The sequence below is a fragment of the Culex pipiens genome, chromosome 3, assembly GCF_016801865.2.
Source record: "Culex pipiens pallens isolate TS chromosome 3, TS_CPP_V2, whole genome shotgun sequence".
NCBI lineage: Eukaryota > Metazoa > Arthropoda > Insecta > Diptera > Culicidae > Culex > Culex pipiens.
Window position 1 is genome coordinate 138256419 of NC_068939.1, and position 20099 is coordinate 138276517.

Here is a 20099-nt window from a genome sequence, read left to right on the forward strand (position 1 = left end):
GAAATTTTTCGATCTTTTCGAAAAAAATATTTTCAAAAATTTAAAATCAAGACTAACATTTCAAAAGGGCATAATATTGAATGCTAGGCCCTTTTAAAAATATTTTCAGCTTTTCAAAAATATTTTTTTCAAAGGTGGGCAAACATGGGCACTTATTTAAAAAAATGAATAACTGCGACTTTTTTCAAAAAAGTTACCTAAAAATAGCTTGACTTGAAAACTTGCACTTTATAAAAAAAATCACTGAAGCTCTTTTCGATTGCAAATTCGATTTTACATCGAAAAATGAAGATGAAAGTTTTTTGCGAACAATAGTTCGATTTGTTGAAAAAATCTGTATTGATTCAAAAAATCATAGCTCGGTCAAAGATGTTTTGTCCATTCTGGAAATTTCTGAAAAGTTGGCATTTGATATCCTCTAAAACATATCAAAAAATAAAAAAAATAAAAAGAGTATTTTTTTTTGCAAATTAAGTTTTAGTGACAAAAAGTAAAATTAAAAATCACCAAATTTTTTTACCGTGTATCATTTTTTTTCAGTGTAGTCCATATCCATACCTACAACTTTGCCGAAGACACTAAATCGATCAAAAAATTCCTTCCATGGATACAGATTTTTTAATTTTCACATTTCACATATCATTTTTGTATGGACAGCTGCCAAATTTGTATGGAAAATTAAATGAACGAACCAATGATGCAAAATTGCTTATTTGGGCATACCGAAGACACCAAAATAGTTTCAGCCGGATTTAAAATACAAAAAATATAATTAAAGAAAAAAGACTGATTCTGTAGAGAACTGCTCCCATACAATAAGCTTCCAAAACAATGCTCTACATTCTAATCAGGGCTGTGGAGCCGGAGTCGGAGTCGGAGCCGGAGTCGGTGGAGTCGGGTCTTTTTGGGGATCTGGAGTCGGAGTCGGAGTCGGAGTCGTCAAAACTCTAACAGCTGGAGTCGGAGTCGGAGCCGGAGTCGGCTAAATTTTAAGAGCTGGAGTCGGAGTCGGAGTCGGAGCCGAGGATTTCTGATAACCCGGAGTCGGAGTCGGAGCCGGAGTTATCTTAAATTCAACAAAAAATATGTTTTTTTAATTGTTCAGTATTTCCTATAGAACAGCTTAATTTACAAAACATCTTATATTTTTAATTGATTTATCAGATGCCATTGTGTTTTTGAAGCTTTTTATTGTGATTGAAAAGCTCTAATTGTGTTATTACACTATAATCACTAAATGATAACCTCTTACCCAAGTGTGTAGTATCATAATTTAAAAAATAATAAAAAAAATATATATTGGTTATGTAGTCAGACATATCTAATTGATTTTTGAATGCTTCCTTTTGCCTATATTTATGTGCCCTTTCATTTCAAATTTGACCAAATTTCATCCAGTTATTTCTGAAAAAAAGTACACACACAGTCATCTTTTACCCCGATAGCATATGTGTTGGTACGAGATACATAAAAAGATTAAAAAATAGTAATCACTGTTTTTGCAAATCGAAAAAGAGTCACTGACAGTTTAACTTTTGTAACAAATAATCAACGATAATAACAATCTCTTACTTGAAACTCAACATGCGCATTTTGTTTATCACTAAGTACAAGAAAATCAATATGCTGCATTTAAAATAATTGAAACTAACAAAAAATATCAAAAGAAGTTGAAACTAATTTTGAATTAATCATTGATTGTTAATTTTGATGTTTATTTTAGTTAAACTATTTTGATATCGTTGCAAATTATCGTTGAACAAATCTCAAGAATTCAGTACAAAAATGAACTAATAAAAAAATTTATAGAACAAAATGCAGGATTTTAATTAATTTTTCAAATATTATACAAAAAACAAAATCAAAATATTATCAACTGGTACGAATTTTCTCATACTGTATGTCCCACGCCAATATGACGCAAGGTGATAATCATTGCATAACATTGTACCTTAAAAAATTAAATATTTGTCACCTAGAAAATATTTTACTTGTGGATATTTGTTTTTTATTATATTTTAAGTTTTTTCATATATTTTGATGGAGGCGCAAGATCATTCATAAAGCTTCGTTTTAGGTGAAGATTCACGAAGTATCGTGCGCCTCCTTTTTAAAGTACATAAAATTTTAAAATTAAAATAAATTAAAAATTTCCAGAGTAAAATATTTTCCTAGTCACAGATATTTGAAAAGGACATCTTAAGCGTCCTTTCCACGAAGAAATTGTTTAGATACATTGATTTGCAATAATAATCTCCTTCAGCCATGGCGTGATGTCCATGTACGTCTTAAAAAAAACAAAAAAAAAATGTTTCGTTTAAAATTGTCATTTTAAAAACAAGGTGCTTGTCACTGTGCTTCTTACAAATGTCAGCCTGAAAGTGAGCAAATTGAATTTTAATGTTCAATAGATAATTAGGGCCAGGTTTCTTTTAGTTATACTTTCAAAAATAACAATTTAATATTTAAATTTATTAGCTTTGAAAAAAATATTTTCAAATTTGAGGTTAAGCAAATAAATCCAAATTTACTTACAAAACTGTTCTTCTCAAAATGCCTCTAAAACTGAAGATATTTTTTGATTTCTGCTTCCATAACGTATAAAACTTGTAACCTAGAAACTTTTTTTCCGTTTATTTACTTTACTTTACTTTTACATGACTTATTTTTCTTGATAAAAACATGACGCTTAGAGAGTGTTCAACTAATCCTATTTATCAATGTTTTAAAAATAATTAACTAATAATAGTTAACTAACTTTTAAAACATTTAAAAATATGTGGAGTCGGAGTCGGAGCCAACAATTTGTTGAAAGCTGGAGTCGGAGTCGGAGTCGGAGTCGGCTAGAGTTGGTAGGCCGGAGTCGGAGTCGGAGTCGGAGCCAACCATTTGTTGGAAGCCGGAGCCGGAGTCGGAGTCGGAGTCGGCTAATCTGAGAAAGCCGGAGTCGGAGTCGGAGTCGGAGTCGTTTGAAATATGACCCGACTCCGCAGCCCTGATTCTAATACCAACATAAAATTATAAAACTTTCTGTATTTTACGAAGTTTTGGTAATTTATTTTTAGTATTCAGGAAGAAACGCACTGAGAATGATTCAGGAACTTATAATTTAGATCATTTGAAAAAGCATCATGAAATAAATCAATGATTTTACCATGAAGCAAATAAAGTTCTAAAGAAAAGTATAAAATTTTCTGTATTTTACGTAGTTTTGGGAGAATTTTTTAGTATTCAGGAAGAATCACACTCAGAAAAATTCGGAAACTTATAATTTAGATCATTTGAAACATTTTCATAAACTAAATCAATGATTTTATCATGAAGCAAATAAAGTTCTAAAGGAAAGTATCAAATTTTCTGTATTTTACGTAGTTTTGGTAAAATTTTGTAGTACTCAGTAAGAATCACACTCAGAATAATTCGGAAACTTGTAATTTATATCATTTGAAACATTTTCATAAAATAAATCAATGATTTTATCATGAAGCAAATAAAGTTCTAAAGGAAACTATCAAATTTTCTGTAATTTACGTGGTTTTGGTAAAATTTTGTAGTACTCAGTAAGAATCACACTCAGAATAATTCGGAAACTTGTAATTTAGATTATTTGAAACATTTTCATAAAATAAATCAATGATTTTATCATGAAGCAAATACAGTTCTAAAGGAATGTATCAAATTTTCTGTATTTTACGTAGTTTTGGTAAATTTTTTTAGTATTCAGGAAAAAACACACTCAGAATGATTCTGAAACATATAATTTAGATCATTTGAAACATTTTCATAAAAAAATCAATGAAATCAATGATTTTACCATAAAGTTCTAGTCATAAAATGAGGCATTTTTATTTCTTCTGTAGTTTTACGTAGTTTTGTGATTTTTTTGTGAAAATAATTGAAATTTGAGAAGCTCATCATAATCCTGAGATCATAACGGAAATTTTGATATATAATTTTATGGGTTTTGCTAACATTTTAGCAAAGTTATTGTATTTTTCAGCGTAGCAAAAATGTTCCCGCTTGAGTCGCTTTTCGGAAATACACGCGGAAAAAAAGTTGCTCCGACTAATTTAGTCGTAGTAATTAGAGGATTGATCAAATCGAGATCTGCAAAGTTCTAGGCTCATCTGGAGATCCGTACAAATCTCTGGAAGAAGGAATCATCCAGATTGGTTGAGTTTTGGCTGAGAACCAGCGAGTTGAAGTTAGCGTTCCAACTTTTTTTCCGCCTTGGACGGAGGAGTGTTAATCGTAGAGAGCCTATATGGAGAGGCGAAATGTCACTCTCAGGGTTCCAATCGAACTGTCAAATCGGGGTTCCAATCGAGCAACAAGACTATGCAAGAACTAGGTTGGAATCAATTTAAAATAATTTTGGGCAATAAACGAGAATTATAACAATCACAAACATTTTAAAACTGTTGTTTATAATAATCTGGTAGTTTTTGTAATGTTTGTGCTTGTTCGGTGCAAGAAACGCGCCAGAACCAAAGAAAAACCACAAGTTTTTCAACCTTAAATTTGCATGACTTTGGGTGTTTGAAATTTCTCCCAGAACATTTCATTTCCCTATATAGGTCCCTATTTAATCGGCTTGCTTGAAGGTTTGTTTGAAAGGTCTTCTAAAGCCATCAAAAGTTAAAGTTGCAGAGAAATATTTCGGAAGCGATACATCCTGTTCAAAATTAATACTCGGTATTTGCTCGAATTCTGTGGATTCGAAGGTCATTTGCCTACCAGAAAAGTACAACCAATTGTTTGTCCACGTTTAACGACTGTTTATATTTGCTAAACTAACTCCAATTTCTTCTTCTCTTCTTCCAGGTTGGCAGCGGCTCAAGAAGCGGCTCTCCAGGGCAACGGGGGCCAGTTTGGTCGCAAAGGAGGCCACTACTTAGCTGATAAGATGGGCGGCCCCAGTAGTCAGGGGGGCCAGCCTCCCGCGGGAGGTGGGCCCACGTCGCTCTTCATCCTCTCCGAGGATAACATCATTAGGAAGTGAGTATTGCGTTGCAGCGCAGCGCAGCGAGTTGTAACATCTGTCACGTTAATTTGAGACGTAAATTGGGAAAATTCGCTGAAAATCAACAGCCGAAATAGACGTTGGTGTCGAGCTTGGGCTAAAAAATGAAAACATGCCAATTCAAATATGTTGTATTTGCCTTAAAATGTAAAAGTTTGATGCAATAATTTTAAAATGTTTGTACCTGCTTTTAAAAAAGGTCTATGAGAGTATAAAAAAAACTCAGCATGAATTTTCTGATAGATTTGTCGTCTTCAAATTTCCCGGGAAATCTCGAGAAGTTTGATTTTTTTTTAAAGTTGTTCAAATCTTGATTCCAAGGAATACTTTCCCACATAATTGAATTGTATATTAAAAATTCAAAACAATTATTAACATCAATTAATGGCGTAAAAAAACAATTAAAAGTAGTTTATGCAACAAGTTGCAAAAAGAAATTTTTTTCAGCACGAGTAAATACGACGAATGCTGAACAAATCAAGTTTTGCAACGATTTCCATACAACATTTTTTGCAATTCCAAAAAACACCCTTTGAGTTGAATTTTAAATCAAATGCTCATTTATTTTGTCAATAATCGTATAAATAAAAAAAAAAAAGTTGAAAGTTACTCTTCAAAACAAGTGCAGCAAAATATAAATTTTCAGCATTTATTTAGAATTGTAATGCTATTCGATTAAGTAATTTTTGGTACAGAAAAGTAGGCTATTTCGTCGTTCAAATGACAGGAAAAGTAAGTAGTATCCCGAAGGAATTACAAAAAATATGTTCATCTATAAGCACCTTTTATATATATTATGAAGTATTTTTGATTGATTTTTAAATAGTTTCATTTGGAACAATCTTTAAACCACATGTATTAGGGTGGGTACGTTTTTCAAAAAGTTCTCGGATCAAGTTTTAGTATGGTTCCCCTTGTAGGGCATGCCCATAGGGACTTTCATGCCAAATATCAGCTCATTTGGTTGTAAACTGGCTGCGCGCATCGAGGTTAAAATTTACATGGGAATTACTATGGGAAATTGGAACTTTTTGTTCAAACGCTCCTACAGGCCTGGGAAAATTACGCGCCAACTTCTGGTATGGGCAGGCCTATGGGGAATGGTCTGAAGAACACTTTTCCCGAAGAGAGCATATGGATTCGTTGTCCCTAGACCTGGCGCATCGGCAAACAATCCGATGTCTCCGGAATCAACGGTTTTCCCTCAAAAAGCATCAAATTTTCCTTAGCATGCTATGAAAGCTTGATGAACATCACGACGCCATACGTCAGGCAGCTACCACGTGGTTGTAATATTTGCAAAAAAATACAAATTCGCTTTGCAAAGATTCTGAATTTGACTAAATAATATCAGGATTACTCGAAATGATAATTTTCTAGCTAAAAAAAGGTTTGCAATTAAATATTTCAGCCGTTTCTCACCCACGTGGTAGCTGCCTGACTTATGGCGTCGCGGTGTTCATCAAGCTTTCATAGCATGCTAAGGAAAATTTGATGCTTTTTGAGGGAAAACCGTTGATTCCGGAGATATCGGATTGTTTGCCGATGCGCCAGGTCTAGGGACAACGAATCCATATGCTCTCTTCGGGAAAAGTGTTCTCCAGACCATTCCCCATAGGCCTGCCCATACCAGAAGTTGGCGCCTGATTTTCCCAGACCTGTAGGAGCGTTTGAACAAAAAGTTCCAATTTCCCATAGTAATTCCCATGTAAACTTTAACCCTGATGCGCGCAGCCAGTTTACAACCAAATGAGCTGATATTTGGCATGAAAGTCCCTATGGGCATACCCTACAAGGGGAACCATACTAAAACTTGATCCGAGAACTTTTTGAAAAACGTACCCACCCTAACATGTATACTTTTTTGGAAATTTCCTTTTAAATGTCCACGTTATTTATAAATAGTCCCTTTATGGTTTTCTAATGTAACAATATTTTCATAATTTCTTTATTTTCACTCCACAATATTGTTATTAATGTTGCCTGTTGTTTCAGAAATAAAGATTATCTAAAATAAATTAAACCTTGATATAAAATAATCAGAAGTGTTGGTTAGTTAGAACCAGGGCTGTGGAGTCGGAGTCAGAGTCGGAGCCGGAGTCGGTGGAGTCGAGTCTTTTTGAGGACCTGGAGTCGAAGTCGGAGTCGGAGTCATCAAAACTCGAACAGCTGGAGTCGGAGTCGGAACCGGAGTCGGCTAAATTTTATGAGCTGGAGTCGGAGTCGGAGTCGGAGCCGAAAATTTCTGATAACCCGGAGTCGGAGTCGGAGTCGGAGTTATCTAAAATTCAACAATTATTTTTTTACCTGTTTAGTATTTGTTATAATGCAGGTTTCACAGAACTTCTTATATTTTTAAGTTTTTTATTCAGGAGATTTATTAGATGCCATTATGTTTTTTTTTGAGCATTTTTATTGTGGTTGGAATGCTCTTAATGTGTTATTTCACTTTGATCACTATATGATACCCTGTTAATCCTTACTTACTTTACTTTTACTGCTCTTACAACCTCCGGGTCATGAGCTGTCTCCAGATGCGCTGCCACTGGACTCGGTCCTGGGCTGCTACTCTCCAATTCCGCTGCGGAACTCCCACACTTTCCAGATCTTCCTCCACTTGGTTTAACCACCGTGCACGTTGCGCCCCCCTCCGCCGCGTTCCAAACGGCTCCGAATTGAACACCAACTTCACCGGATTGATAGTCTGGTTCGGTTGGCGCGCATCCAGCGCCTGTTAATCCTATCTAACCCAAATTTGCAGTATCATAAAAAAATAAATTAATTAAAAAATAATAGACAGTATTAGTTTTGTACTCAGAAATATTCAATTGAGTCTTGACTTCATCCTTTTGCCTGAACCCTTTCAATTCAAATTTGACCAAAGGTGAAGATTCAAGAAGTATCGCGCGCCTCCTTATACATAGAAAAATTTAAAATTAAAATAAATCAAAAATATCTGGGTTCAATATTTTCTAGGTCACAGATATTTTAAAAAAAGAAGCCCTTAAGCGCCCTTTCCACAAATTTTTTTTTTGCAATTCCGTCGTGAAACTATTTACTTTTCCTGTCATTCTTAAACGACGAAATAGCCTACTTTTCTGTACCAAAAATAACAGAATCGAGTAGCAACACTTTTCAAAATAAATGCTGAAAAGTTATACTTTTCAGCACTCAAAGGGGTGCTGAAAAGTAGAACTTTCCAGCACTTGTTTTGAAAAGTAACACTTTTCAACATTTTTTTGATTCAAACGATTTATTGACAAAATACATGAAAATTTGACAAAAAATTTCACTCAGTGGGTGTTTTTCGGAATTGCAAAAAATGTTGTATGGAACTCGTTGCAAAACATGATTTTATTTAAATTGATTTGCGATAATATTCTTCTCCAGCTATGGCGTGATGTCCATGTACGTCTTAAACAAAAATCAATGGAGCTTTAACAATAGTTTCGTTTTAAATTGTTATTTAAAAAACCAAGGTGACTTTGATTGTCACTGTGCTTCTTATAAATGTCAGCCTAAAAGTGAGCAAATTAAATATATATGATATTTAAATCGATCATTAAGGCTAGGTTACTGATTCATTACAAAAAATGACATATAAATATTTAATTTTTTTAGCTTTTAATAAAATAAGTGTAAATTTGTGGTTATGTTAATGAGTCCAAATTTACTTTCAAAATTGTTCATCTAAAAATGCCTTCAAAACTGGAAATATTTTTGATACTGTCCAGACTCGATTATTATAAGCCTCGATTATCCTAAGTTCGACTTGTATGGGCTTCGGATAATCGAATCACGTTTTTAAAAAATATGTTCGTTCCTCCATTCGAGTTCTGCGACCCCATTTTAGTCAAATTTGAATAGTAAATTGCCTATTAAATATCAAAATGCATTTTTTCAATATGTTATCACCGCCATTTTGGACGCCATCTTGAATTTAAAAATTCTAAATCACTTTAGCGTAGTTAAGTGTTCATACTTGAACCCGACAATTAAAATTAAGACCGAATAAGAATATCAGGAGTGAAATTTTTCTGAGGCCTTCGGATAATCGAGTCTGTATCTGGTTTAATAATGTATACAACTTGTAACCTACAATTTTTTCCGTTTTGTGATTCGAACTTATTTGTTTGGAGAAAAACTTGATACTTAGAGAGTATTCAAATAATTCTATTTATCAATGTTTTCAAAATAATAATTAACGATTTTTTTTTAATATTAAAAAATATGTGGAGTCGGAGTCGGAGTCGGAGCCAACAATTTGTTGAAAGCTGGAGTCGGAGTCGGCTAAAGTTTGTAGGCCGGAGTTGGAGTCGGAGTCGGAGTCGGTTGGAGCTGAAAGCCGGAGCCGGAGTCGGAGTCGGAGTCGGCTAAACTTAGAAAGCTGGAGTCGGAGTCGGAGTCGGAGTCGCTTGAGATATGACCCGACTCCGCAGCCCTGGTTAGAACAATACATTGAATTAATTTCTTTAATTTTTACAGAATATATTTTCAGAACTTTGAAACAAAAAAACAAAAAATTTAACAAATGTATACTACAACTTGAATTTCAAGAATTCCATAAACAATTTTTTTATGGGAAATCCCGGGAATTCCCGGAACGGAAAATCGGACATTGTATAGCAATACATTGTCATCCAGAAATTTGGTCAGAAAAATTTACAACGTTTTAGCTGTTTACATTCGGTTCAGATTTCAAAAATTGAAATTAATATAAAGTGCTTTAATATGCTAGTTCAACCATCATGAGGAATTCTATACGAAATCGGTATTTTTTGAATTTTGAATTTGTTTTTTTTTAATTTGGCTGATACTTTTTTGATGTCTTCGGTTTGCCCAAAGGCGCCATTTTGCATCATTAGTTTGTTCATTTAATTTTCCATACAAATTTGGCAGCTTTTTTTGTCGATTTGGTGTCTTCGTCAAAAAAGTAGGTATGGATAGGGACTACACTGAAACAATGTTACACGGTTTTCACTTTTTGGTACTAAAACTTGGTTTGTAAAAAAAACACTGTTTTTATTTTTATATACATACGTTTTAGGGGACATCATATACCAACTTTTCAGATACTTTCAGAATTTGCAAAAAATCTTTGACTCAGTAATGGACTTTTGAATCAATACTGATATTTTCAAAAAATCTACTCATGTATTTTTTTGTATTTTGTTGATACGACCCTTAGTCAGGGTAGGTAAACCATCACCATCGCACTATCATTGATGCATATTTCGGTGCGTTCCTCGTCTCTTAAAATTTCTCTTCTCTTTCGCAGCCGAGTGATGGTCGGCTTGCTATCGCGAATATCGAAAGCCCATCACATCGACGAGAAATACCCTCTCGCTGGCTCCGATGGAACTATCGTTCCAAGTTCCAACCGGAGAGGCACGCACACGAAATTGTTGTATACATACACAGGAGCTCACTCACACAAATGAACTCATTTCTACAGGGCTTACGGGCGAGAGAATTACACGATTGCTCTTTCTCTTGCTTTTTGAGCGAGGGGACTGGCTGTGTGAGAGATTTTTTTCCGTCTTACGCATCGGTTTGTTCGTTGCTCGCTATTTCATCGGCGTCGTTTTCGCTTCGCTCTCTTGATGCAGTTTTGGGAGAACGCCGAAAATTTGATGATTTGAGCGAGGGACGATATCTAAAAGCCCTCACCATCGGCGACGAAACGAGTAAATACCATCCCTGCCCTTAGTTGCTGAGATATTGCCATGCAAAGCCTTAAAAACAGGAAAATTGACGTTTTCTAAGTTCCACCCAAACAACCCACCATTTTCTTATGTCGATATCTCAGCAACTAATGGTCCGATTAACAATCTTAAAATTTGAATCGTTCTGGAAATTTTGCAATCTTCTAAAAAAATAATATTAAAAAAAAATAATTCAAGACTAACATTTCAAAAAGGCCAATCGGTCAATATTTCACCCTTTTGAAATGTTAGTCTTAATTTATAAAAATATTATCTTCAAAAAGATTGGAAAATTTCAAGAATGTTTCGTATTTCAACATTGAAAATCGGACCATTAGTTACAGAGATATCGACATTAGAAAATGGTAGGTTGTTTGCGTGTGACTTGAAAAAAATGATTTTCCTGTTTTTAAATCTTTTCATGTCAAAAATATTATTTTCAAGTGTGGGCGAACATGGACACTGATTTTAAAAACTGAATATTTGCGACTATTTTCAAAAAAAGTTAACTTTAAAAAGCTATTTACTGGAAACGATGCACTTTATTAAGACATCAAAGTATATTTTGATTGCAAATTAGATTTCGCATCGAAAAAAGAAATTGCGAAAAATATTTAGATTTTTTTTAAATCAGTATTGATTCAAAAATTCATAACTCGGTCAAAGATTTTTTGCACATTCTGAAAATTTCTGAAAAGTTGGCATATGATTTTCCCTAAAACATATCAAAAAATAAAAAAAAATAAAAATAGTGTTTTTTTTGCAAATCAAGTTTTAGTGACAAAAAGTGAAATTAAAAATCACCAAATTTTTTTTTACCGTGTATAATTTTTTTTACAACCTTCATCTAAAACTTTGCCCAAGACACCAAATCGATAAAAAAATTCTTTCAAAAGATACAGATTTTTAAATTTTAATATATCTGTTTTGTGTGGACAGCTGCCAAATTTTTATTTTTTTAAATTATATGAACAAACTAATGATGCAAAATGGCTTCTTTGGGCATACCACAGGCAACAAAAAAGTGTCTGCCAGATTAAAAAATACGAAAAAAATCGAATGATCGAATCTCAGGGAAAATCGGGAAAAGTTGCCCCGAACCCTTGTACTTGATCACAATTCCGAGGTCCGTTTTCTGATATCTCGTGATGGAGGTGCGGTACGACCCCTTCCATTTTTTAACAACCGATTTAATGGTGCACTTAGGATTCCGAAAAAACGAATTTTTCATTGAAAAAAAAAAACATTTAAAAAGTTTTAAAAACTCTGCCATTTTTTTGGTACTCAACTGTAAAAATGGTTGGAACATGTCGTTTTAAGGAAAATTTAATTAACTTTTCCAATCTTTTTTTTATTTAAAACAAAATCTTTCATTTTAAAATTTCGTGGTTTTTCTAATTTTGTAGGGTTATTTTATAGAGTAAAACAATGTTGAACGAAGTTGTTAAGCAAACAATTACAAAAATTTTGATCTATAAATATAAGGGGTTTGCTTGTAAGCATCACGAATTATAGCGATCTTACGAAAAAATTTTTTGGAAAAAATACTTTTTGTCGTGGGTGACCGTAAACGGCCATGATCAACGACGACCAACTTTTGCAAAACTTTTTTCCGAGAAATCGCGCATTGGTACACTCTCAAAAATTAGTTAGAAATAACACGAAATTTTGAAATGTAAAATTTAGTTCGAAATAAAAAAAATCCCTTCTGAGTTAATTTAGATTCGAAAAGTACATTAAATTTCCCTTAAATTTACATTTTCAAAAAAAAAATACAGTTGAGTAACTGTGTTTTTATGGACTCATCCAGATTCTTGCCTGTTTTGATGGTATCATCAGCCCCACTAAATTTGAGCATGATCACAAAATGAAGATTTCAATTTTGCACTTTATTGTGTGCACTATTGAGGTGGTGACCCATATGTTGTATTGAAACGAACCGATGATTAAGCTAGCTGTTTCGGCCATTTGATAGTCCCCCACAAAGTTTGAGCCAATCAATAAATAATATAATTCCGGAACCTGCCGGTTTCAGGAATTACTGCTCCGGGGTCACTTTTTTTTGCAAGGAATAAAATATTCACAATTTAAAAACATAATTTTCAAAATAAACTAAAATATTAGTAGCTAAACTTCATAGATTATAAGAAAGTCAGGGTAAGGATAACACTTCGGAAGTTGTGTACATTCGCGTTTCTTACAAGTGCCATTGTAGTGTACAAAGTACTCGTACTTATCTGCCAAAGTGTTAAGTAGTTGGCGACTTCCTCACATTTTCTAAAAATTTTGCTTCATAAATGAGCAATTCCATGCCAAATAGGGAATCGGTTGTACCCGACCCTCTCCGATTTCAATGAAACTTTGTAGACATGTTATCCTACGCTTATATAAGCCATTTTTATGTATATGGAGCCAGTTCCACACGATAATGACATTTGAGAAGGGCGTAAGTGTTTTAAATATTTTTGTAATTCGGAATATAAATATTTCTGTATCTCGAAGCCGTTGCATCGTATCAGAAAGTGGTCAAAGACAAACTTGTAGGAAATTTGACGGGCTATTCGATAAAAATACACTGAAAGAAAAAAACACTCAACTTTTATGAGATTTTTTTATTTTTAAGTTTAGAAGTCAAATTTGAGGGGGAGCCCACGATTTTTTTTCGTTCAAAATTTTATGTGAAGATAGCCTAAGATGTTACAAAAAGACTCACGAAAAATTCAGGATGGAGCAACTCACCTAAAAAAATACAAAAATCATTTACTGAAACTGTTTTTTTGAAAAGTGCTCTAAACGTCAAAATTTTCAAAATCCGAATACGGGAATCGATTTTCCAGACAATTTTACATAAAAGTCTTCATATTGACTACTGTCCTAAGTCCAATCCTTGTGAAGTTACAGCGGTTTTAAAAATAAAAATGTTGAAAAAAATGGTTTTTTGATGGTTTTTGGCAATTTCTATATGACCGACTTGATTTTTCAGTCTCGAAAATATTTTTACCGGAAAGCTCGTCCAATTTCCCATAAGTTTGTCTTTGACCACATTTCAATTGGATGCATGGGCTAACAGATATAAGCTAATTTACTATCCAGGTTACTATACTACACTGAACAAATATTATGTTTTCAGTTATGAGCAATGTAATTAGCTTATGTCTGTAAGCCCATACATCCAATTGAAATGTGGTCAAAGACAAACTTATGGGAAATTTGACGAGCTTTCCGGTAAAAATATTTTCGAGACTGAAAGATCAATTCGGTCATATAGAAATTGCCAAAAACCATCAATAAACCATTTTTTTAAACATTTTTATTTTTAAAACCGCTGTAACTTCACAAGGATTGGACTTAGGACAGTAGTCAATATGGAGACTATTATGTAAAATTGTCTGGAAAATCGATTCCCGTATTCGGATTTTGAAAATTTTGACGTTTAGAGCACTTTTCAAAAAAAACAGTTTCAGTAAATGATTTTTGTATTTTTTTAGGTGAGATGCTCCATCCTGCATTTTTCGTGAGTCTTTTTGTAACATCTTAGGCAATCTTCATATAAAATTTTGAACGAAAAAAAATCGTGGGCTCCCCCTCAAATTTGACTTTTAAACTTAAAAATCAAAAAATCTCATAAAAAGTTGAGTGTTTTTTTCTTTCAGTGTATTTTTATCGAATAGCCCGTCAAATTTCCTACAAGTTTGTCTTTGACCACTTTTTGATACGATGCAACGGCTTCGAGATACAGAAATATTTATATTCCGAATTACAAAAATATTTAAAACACTTACGCCCTTCTCAAATGTCATTATCGTGTGGAACTGGCTCCATTTACATAAAAATGGCTTATATAAGCGTAGGATAACATGTCTACAAAGTTTCATTGAAATCGGAGAGGGTCAAGAAAAAAGTACCTGAAAAATTCCTGTTTTGGGCTGGAATTGCTCAAATGCTGAATTTTCATGATTATTCATCTATCGACGGGCCACATCAAGGATCTGGAGCGAATTTCATCTAATTTTTCTTCCTCCGGCTTCCAAAAGTATATAAATAACACTACTACTCTTAATTTTTCGGAAGAGTTATTAAATTTTATGGCAAAAGTGACATTGCATTGATTCAAATTTGAAACTGCTAAAACATAATTTAAGTCAACTCTGTTTAGTAACGTTTGATCGCACCCGTTTTTCCCCCCCGCCAACCTCTCCCAGATACACCCGCTTCATCATCGAGTGGCCCCCGTTCGAGTACGCCGTGCTGCTGACAATCATCGCCAACTGTGTGGTGCTGGCCCTCGAGGAGCACCTGCCCCACGGCGACAAGACGCTGCTCGCCCAGAAGCTGGAAAAGACGGAGGCCTACTTCCTGGGCATCTTCTGCGTCGAGGCCTCGCTCAAGATCCTCGCCCTCGGGTTCGTCATGCACAAACACTCCTACCTCAGGAACATCTGGAACATAATGGATTTTTTCGTCGTAGTCACGGGGTAAGTTGGACCCTCGCGGTCGCGGAGCCCGCATTTTACCATTTTTTTTTATTACGGGCCGTGGTAATTACACGAGGCTCTACCCAGCCACTCGGTAACAATTAGCAGGTGAAGGCTGGGGTCTGGGGAGAAAGGGGACGATGGTAATGTGCGGATTATTTACGCGTTGGTCGGGAACCTTATGGTTGTGGTTGTGACAAATTACCGAAGCCTCCTCCCTCTGGCAGAGTGTCGAATCGAATTAGGGCAGCCTACGCACCTTGCTCCTACACACGTGGTCAGGGAAGTTGTGAGAGTTGTGTGTCTACGTGTATTTTTTTATTTAAATAAAAAAGCTCTAACAGTATTTAAATTAGCTTATCCCCTTTCCTGACTGAGTCACATTTAAAATTTTCTCACGACATTCCCATGGCCACGTGTTGAGCTTGCTTCCGGTGCGTGTATCGGCGTGCTTCCTTCAAACCGGGGGTACAACTTTCTCTCGGAAATGGGCAATTTCTTGGATCCGGTGTGGTGGCGGCCAATTCGTACACGACCATGAGTCCTTCCGTACCAGCAAAGGGCAAGGCGGCAGGTGTGCCAAAGCAAATGGAATTTAATCACTGCCTCGTAGGGTGGTTGTTGGGGCACGAGGGAGGAAATGAACCATAACCGCACGCGAACATGCCTCCACGTGGTGGTACTCAGTAATAAATCAGCGCCAACTCACGGCCGTTCTTTCCGTGAGCGTGTTCCACATGTAGGTACAGGGACTAATCGATTTCTTGTCGCCCCCTCATCCGCCCGTTTGCCATCAGCTCCATGACGATATTCGCCGAGGCCAACGTCGATGTCGATTTGCGTATGCTTCGATCGTTTCGCGTTCTGCGACCGCTTAAACTCGTTAGTAGGATTCCAAGTAAGCGCGAGCTCCAGGGTTCTCAGATTTATTCTTACTTTTTTCTCGAAGGGGTCGTTCGTATATTACGCAACTCTGAATTTAAACATTGAATAACTCAAATAAGACAAAACTCCGATTACAAAAAAAACAGTCTAGTCAAAGTTACGTAATTTCTGGACGAACCCCTCAATCTTTTCTTCTTCGAGTTTCCTTTTGTTTAAGTTCGCGTGATCCGGTTAGATCCGATAGGATAGACGATAGAGAGCTAGGCGCTACGCTACGCTAGGCAACGTGTGAAATTCCAGTTCCGTTTCCTGATTTTCCGCTCTGTAATTGTGGTACTGACTGTGTGGCTAGAATAGAAGGGGTTTTAGGCGGGAAGGGGTAGTGGTGGTCGTCGCCGTGTTAACCGGGTACGGTTGTAAGCTACTATTAGAGGTGGTCGGGTTGGAGTTTTTTATGTTTAAATTTCTAGTATGTTTGTATAGTCATTAGAGTAGTTCAAATTTGATTTTTCATAATCTATAACAGGGATAAATTGTATGAATGAACTTGATCCTGAATCTGAGCTTTATTGGACAAAATCTAGACAACCCCCTTGGAAAATGTATCATTTTCAGTCTTTTATCATTTTATAAAAATTTCAATGCAAATAATTGGGCCACAGTGACAAATTAGGTATGTAACGCAAAAGAATGATGGACAAAAATTTACAAAATTCTGCCTTATTCTCCCAGTCCTTCAGTTTTCATCAAATAAATGGTGATGTAGCCATAAATTTTGTTTTCTATGTGTAAATGTACAAGAATTCCAGTGAATGTCCTTTAGTTAACTTCAAATAAGGCCATTGCTGAACTTATGTCAAGTTTATGTCCCTTCTTCACAAAAATATTTTTACTAGAATTTAAATATCATCGAAAAAATCTTTTAATTCGATTTTAAACTATTCAGAATGCCTACAGTATGTAAAAAAGTATTTACACCCCTTGGGCACTATGCACATTAGGGTGGTCCAAATCCGGACTTTTTTGGGGCTACCCCCTGAAATCAAAGATTGACCCATCACTAGGCTAAATTCCAAATTTGAGCTCATTCTGACCACGGGAACCCCTCCCTCCAATCGCTTAAAGTTTGTATGGGAAAAATCGTCAAAATGTATGGAGAAAAGCAACTGTTTTACTTTTTTACCTGTGGAAGGCGCCATAATTATCCGATTCTTACCATTTCTCAAATGTAGAACCATCATTAAATTTAGAACAACTTTCCCAAAGACACCATATTTTTAGGATTTTTTCCCGCGAAGTTATTAGCGCCCAAAACTGACCCTTTTTGCGCGGCCAGCTGTAAGGGGTTACCTAACAACGATGTTTATTTCCAATTCGTACACGCACGTGCTCTCTCTCAGGTTCAAACTCTCTCACGAGCATGCTCGCCTGCCTGCCTGCCTGCTCGCCCTACCAACAAGCGCGCGCTGTTTCTCTGCTTGGACTTTTGTCGTCGTCGTCGTTTTCGTTTGCTATCCGCTCTGCTGCGTTCTTGACATGTTCATTATAATGTTGAACTAAAATACCAGGTTTGTTTTGATATATAAAATTTAATGTAATATGTGATCAACAAAATATATCATATTATAAGAGCGTGTGAGAGAGAATACAAATTTGATGAATTAGTTCATCCATGAATCGTCATCTGTTCTGATCCAAACCTAATTGGGTCCTAAAATGAAGCTTAGATTGCTGATATTATAGTTTACAGCGATTGAGCTTATTATTCTGAGTACAATGACCCTTTGTACGACCACAAAGAGTTTAAAATGGATTTTTAAATCAATTTTTAAAAATTAGCCTCGCGGTCCTTCTTGACAGAAAAGCTCCTACTTGACAGTTCGTTCCAAGGAGACCATAGTTGATCCATCGAAAAAATGTTGTCTTGCCAAAAAAAAATTTTGCATAAAATGAAAAAAAGTGATCAGAAATGGTTTTTAATCGTGTTTTTTACCGTTGTACATAAAAATTGACATAGGGCTTTAGTACCCAATTGCAAACGTTTTGGATTTTAATTTATCTGCTTTTGTTACAAGAAATACCATGCAGTTTTTTGACATAGGACTATGTCTCTACTTACTATATTGGGGGGCCAGTTCAGAAATTCGATCCAAAGCGTAAAAAAGGGGACATTTTGAACGCTTATATCTTTTTTCCCTGTGAATCAATCCAGATGGTTGGACCACCAATCGAAAGAGGAAGACTTCAGCTATTGTTTAACTACATAGATAGTCTGACTAAACATAGTTAAAGCACTTAAAACATGCAATCAAAATGAGTAATTTTTCAGTACAAATCGGACAGATGACCAATCAGAGCGAGCGTAGGCATTCGAGACCGCGCCCCTTATGTGCCGTTCTCCGGCTGTGCCGCTATTTAAGCAGAAAATTTCGCAAAATCAAGTCACATTGGAACGAGCACTCGAACTGTGCACGTCGGGTCGGCGCGGAGCAGCAGCAGCAGAAGGAGGAAATTCGAGCGAAGCGGACAGCGTGGAAGTCGCTATGATGCGGCGGTTCTCATGAAAAATGGCCAATTCGACAGTGGTGAAAAAAAAGCTGGAGTGGCCGGTGCCCTCGAAAAAGGTTCCCCCGGGGCCTGGGGGGACAATTACAGAAACATACGAGTTGGGGCAATATGGGTATCAAAATTCATGGTTTTTTATACTGAACATAATAATGGCAATTTTGGCAGTAGTGGCCACAACCTGGATTGGCCGGTGCCCTCAAAGGGGCCTGAGGGGACATTTTAAGAAACATACGAGTTGTGGCAATATGGGTATCAAAATTCATGGTTTTTGATTCTGAACATAATGGCCATTTCGACAGTAGTGGCCACAACCTGGAGTGGCCGGTGCCCTCAAAGCAGGTTCCCCCGGGGCCCGGAGGACTTTTTACAGAACCATACGAGTTGTGGCAATATTGGTATCAAAATTCATGGTTTTTGATACTGTACATGAAAATTGACATTCCGACAGTAGTGGCCACAACCTTGAGTGGCCGGTGATCTCAAAGCAGGTTCCTCGGGGCCTGGGAGGACATTTACAGAACCATACGAGTTGTTGCAATATGGGTATCAAAATTCATGGTTTTTGATACTGTACATGAAAATTGACATTCCGACAGTAGTGGCCAAAACCTTGAGTGACCGGTGATCTCAAAGCAGGTTTATTGATAAACAGTTGCAATATTTGTTGCAGGTGGTCTAGGAACACAGAAAGAAATTTCCAGAAAAAATAAAAATATAATTTTAGAGAGTATGAATGAAAATTTGCAGCAATAATTGTAAAATTGCCTTGATTTGTACTAAGTATATTTTTGTTAAAGCAAACTACCAAAAGGAACAACATTTATATTACCTAAAGTTTTTTTTTAAATAATTGAATTATTATCATGTTTCTTTAGCATATATGAAAATCTGCGTGTAATGCTTGGAAAAACAAACAAACCCTGTTCTAATGACATTTGCTGTAATTTTTTAATCGAGCCTAAGCTGTCTTTTCTTTAAACTATTTTTTTCAGTGCAGTTTTTTTTAATTTTTGTCATAATTTAAGAATTTATATGCTAAATATATCTCAAAACAATCCTGCTATTTTAGTTGAAAATTATAATAAACATGCCAGAAACGCAGCGCAGCGGATAGCAAACGAAAACGACGACGAGAAAAGTCCAAGCAGAGAAACAGCGCGCGCTTGTTGGTAAGCAGGCAGGCAGGCAAGCAAACTCGTGAGAGAGAGCACGTGCGTGTACGAATTGGAAATAAACATCGTTGTTAGGTAACCCCTTACAGCTGGCCGCGCAAAAAGGGTCAGTTTTGGGCGCTAATAACTTCGCGGGAAAAAATCCTAAAAATATGGTGTCCTCGGGAAAGTTGTTCTAAATTTAATGAAGGTTCTACATTTGAGAAATGGTAAGAATCGGATAATTATGGCGCCTTCCACAGGTAAAAAAGTAAAACAGTTGCTTTTCTCC

At 35.7% G+C, this 20099-nt stretch overlaps 1 protein-coding gene across 28 annotated transcripts in view; it reads left to right on the forward strand.

Moving 5' to 3' along the window:
* LOC120417323 (voltage-dependent calcium channel type A subunit alpha-1) overlaps positions 1–20099 on the forward strand; it is a 203129-nt gene that overhangs the window by 58457 nt on the left and 124573 nt on the right. For 23 of the 28 annotated variants that reach the window (XR_008212561.1, XR_008212563.1, XR_005605447.2 and 20 more), the window contains exons 2-3: positions 4825–4998; positions 14931–15203. Coding sequence is in view for 23 of the 28 variants with exons in the window: in XM_052710697.1 (XP_052566657.1) it covers positions 4825–4998; positions 14931–15203 (447 nt within the window). In the remaining 5 variants the exon portion in view is untranslated. Of the gene's footprint in view, positions 1–4824; positions 4999–14930; positions 15204–16000; positions 16102–20099 lie in introns of those variants that run through there. The other 5 variants (XM_052710693.1, XM_052710683.1, XM_052710701.1 and 2 more) reach the window with 2 other exon arrangements.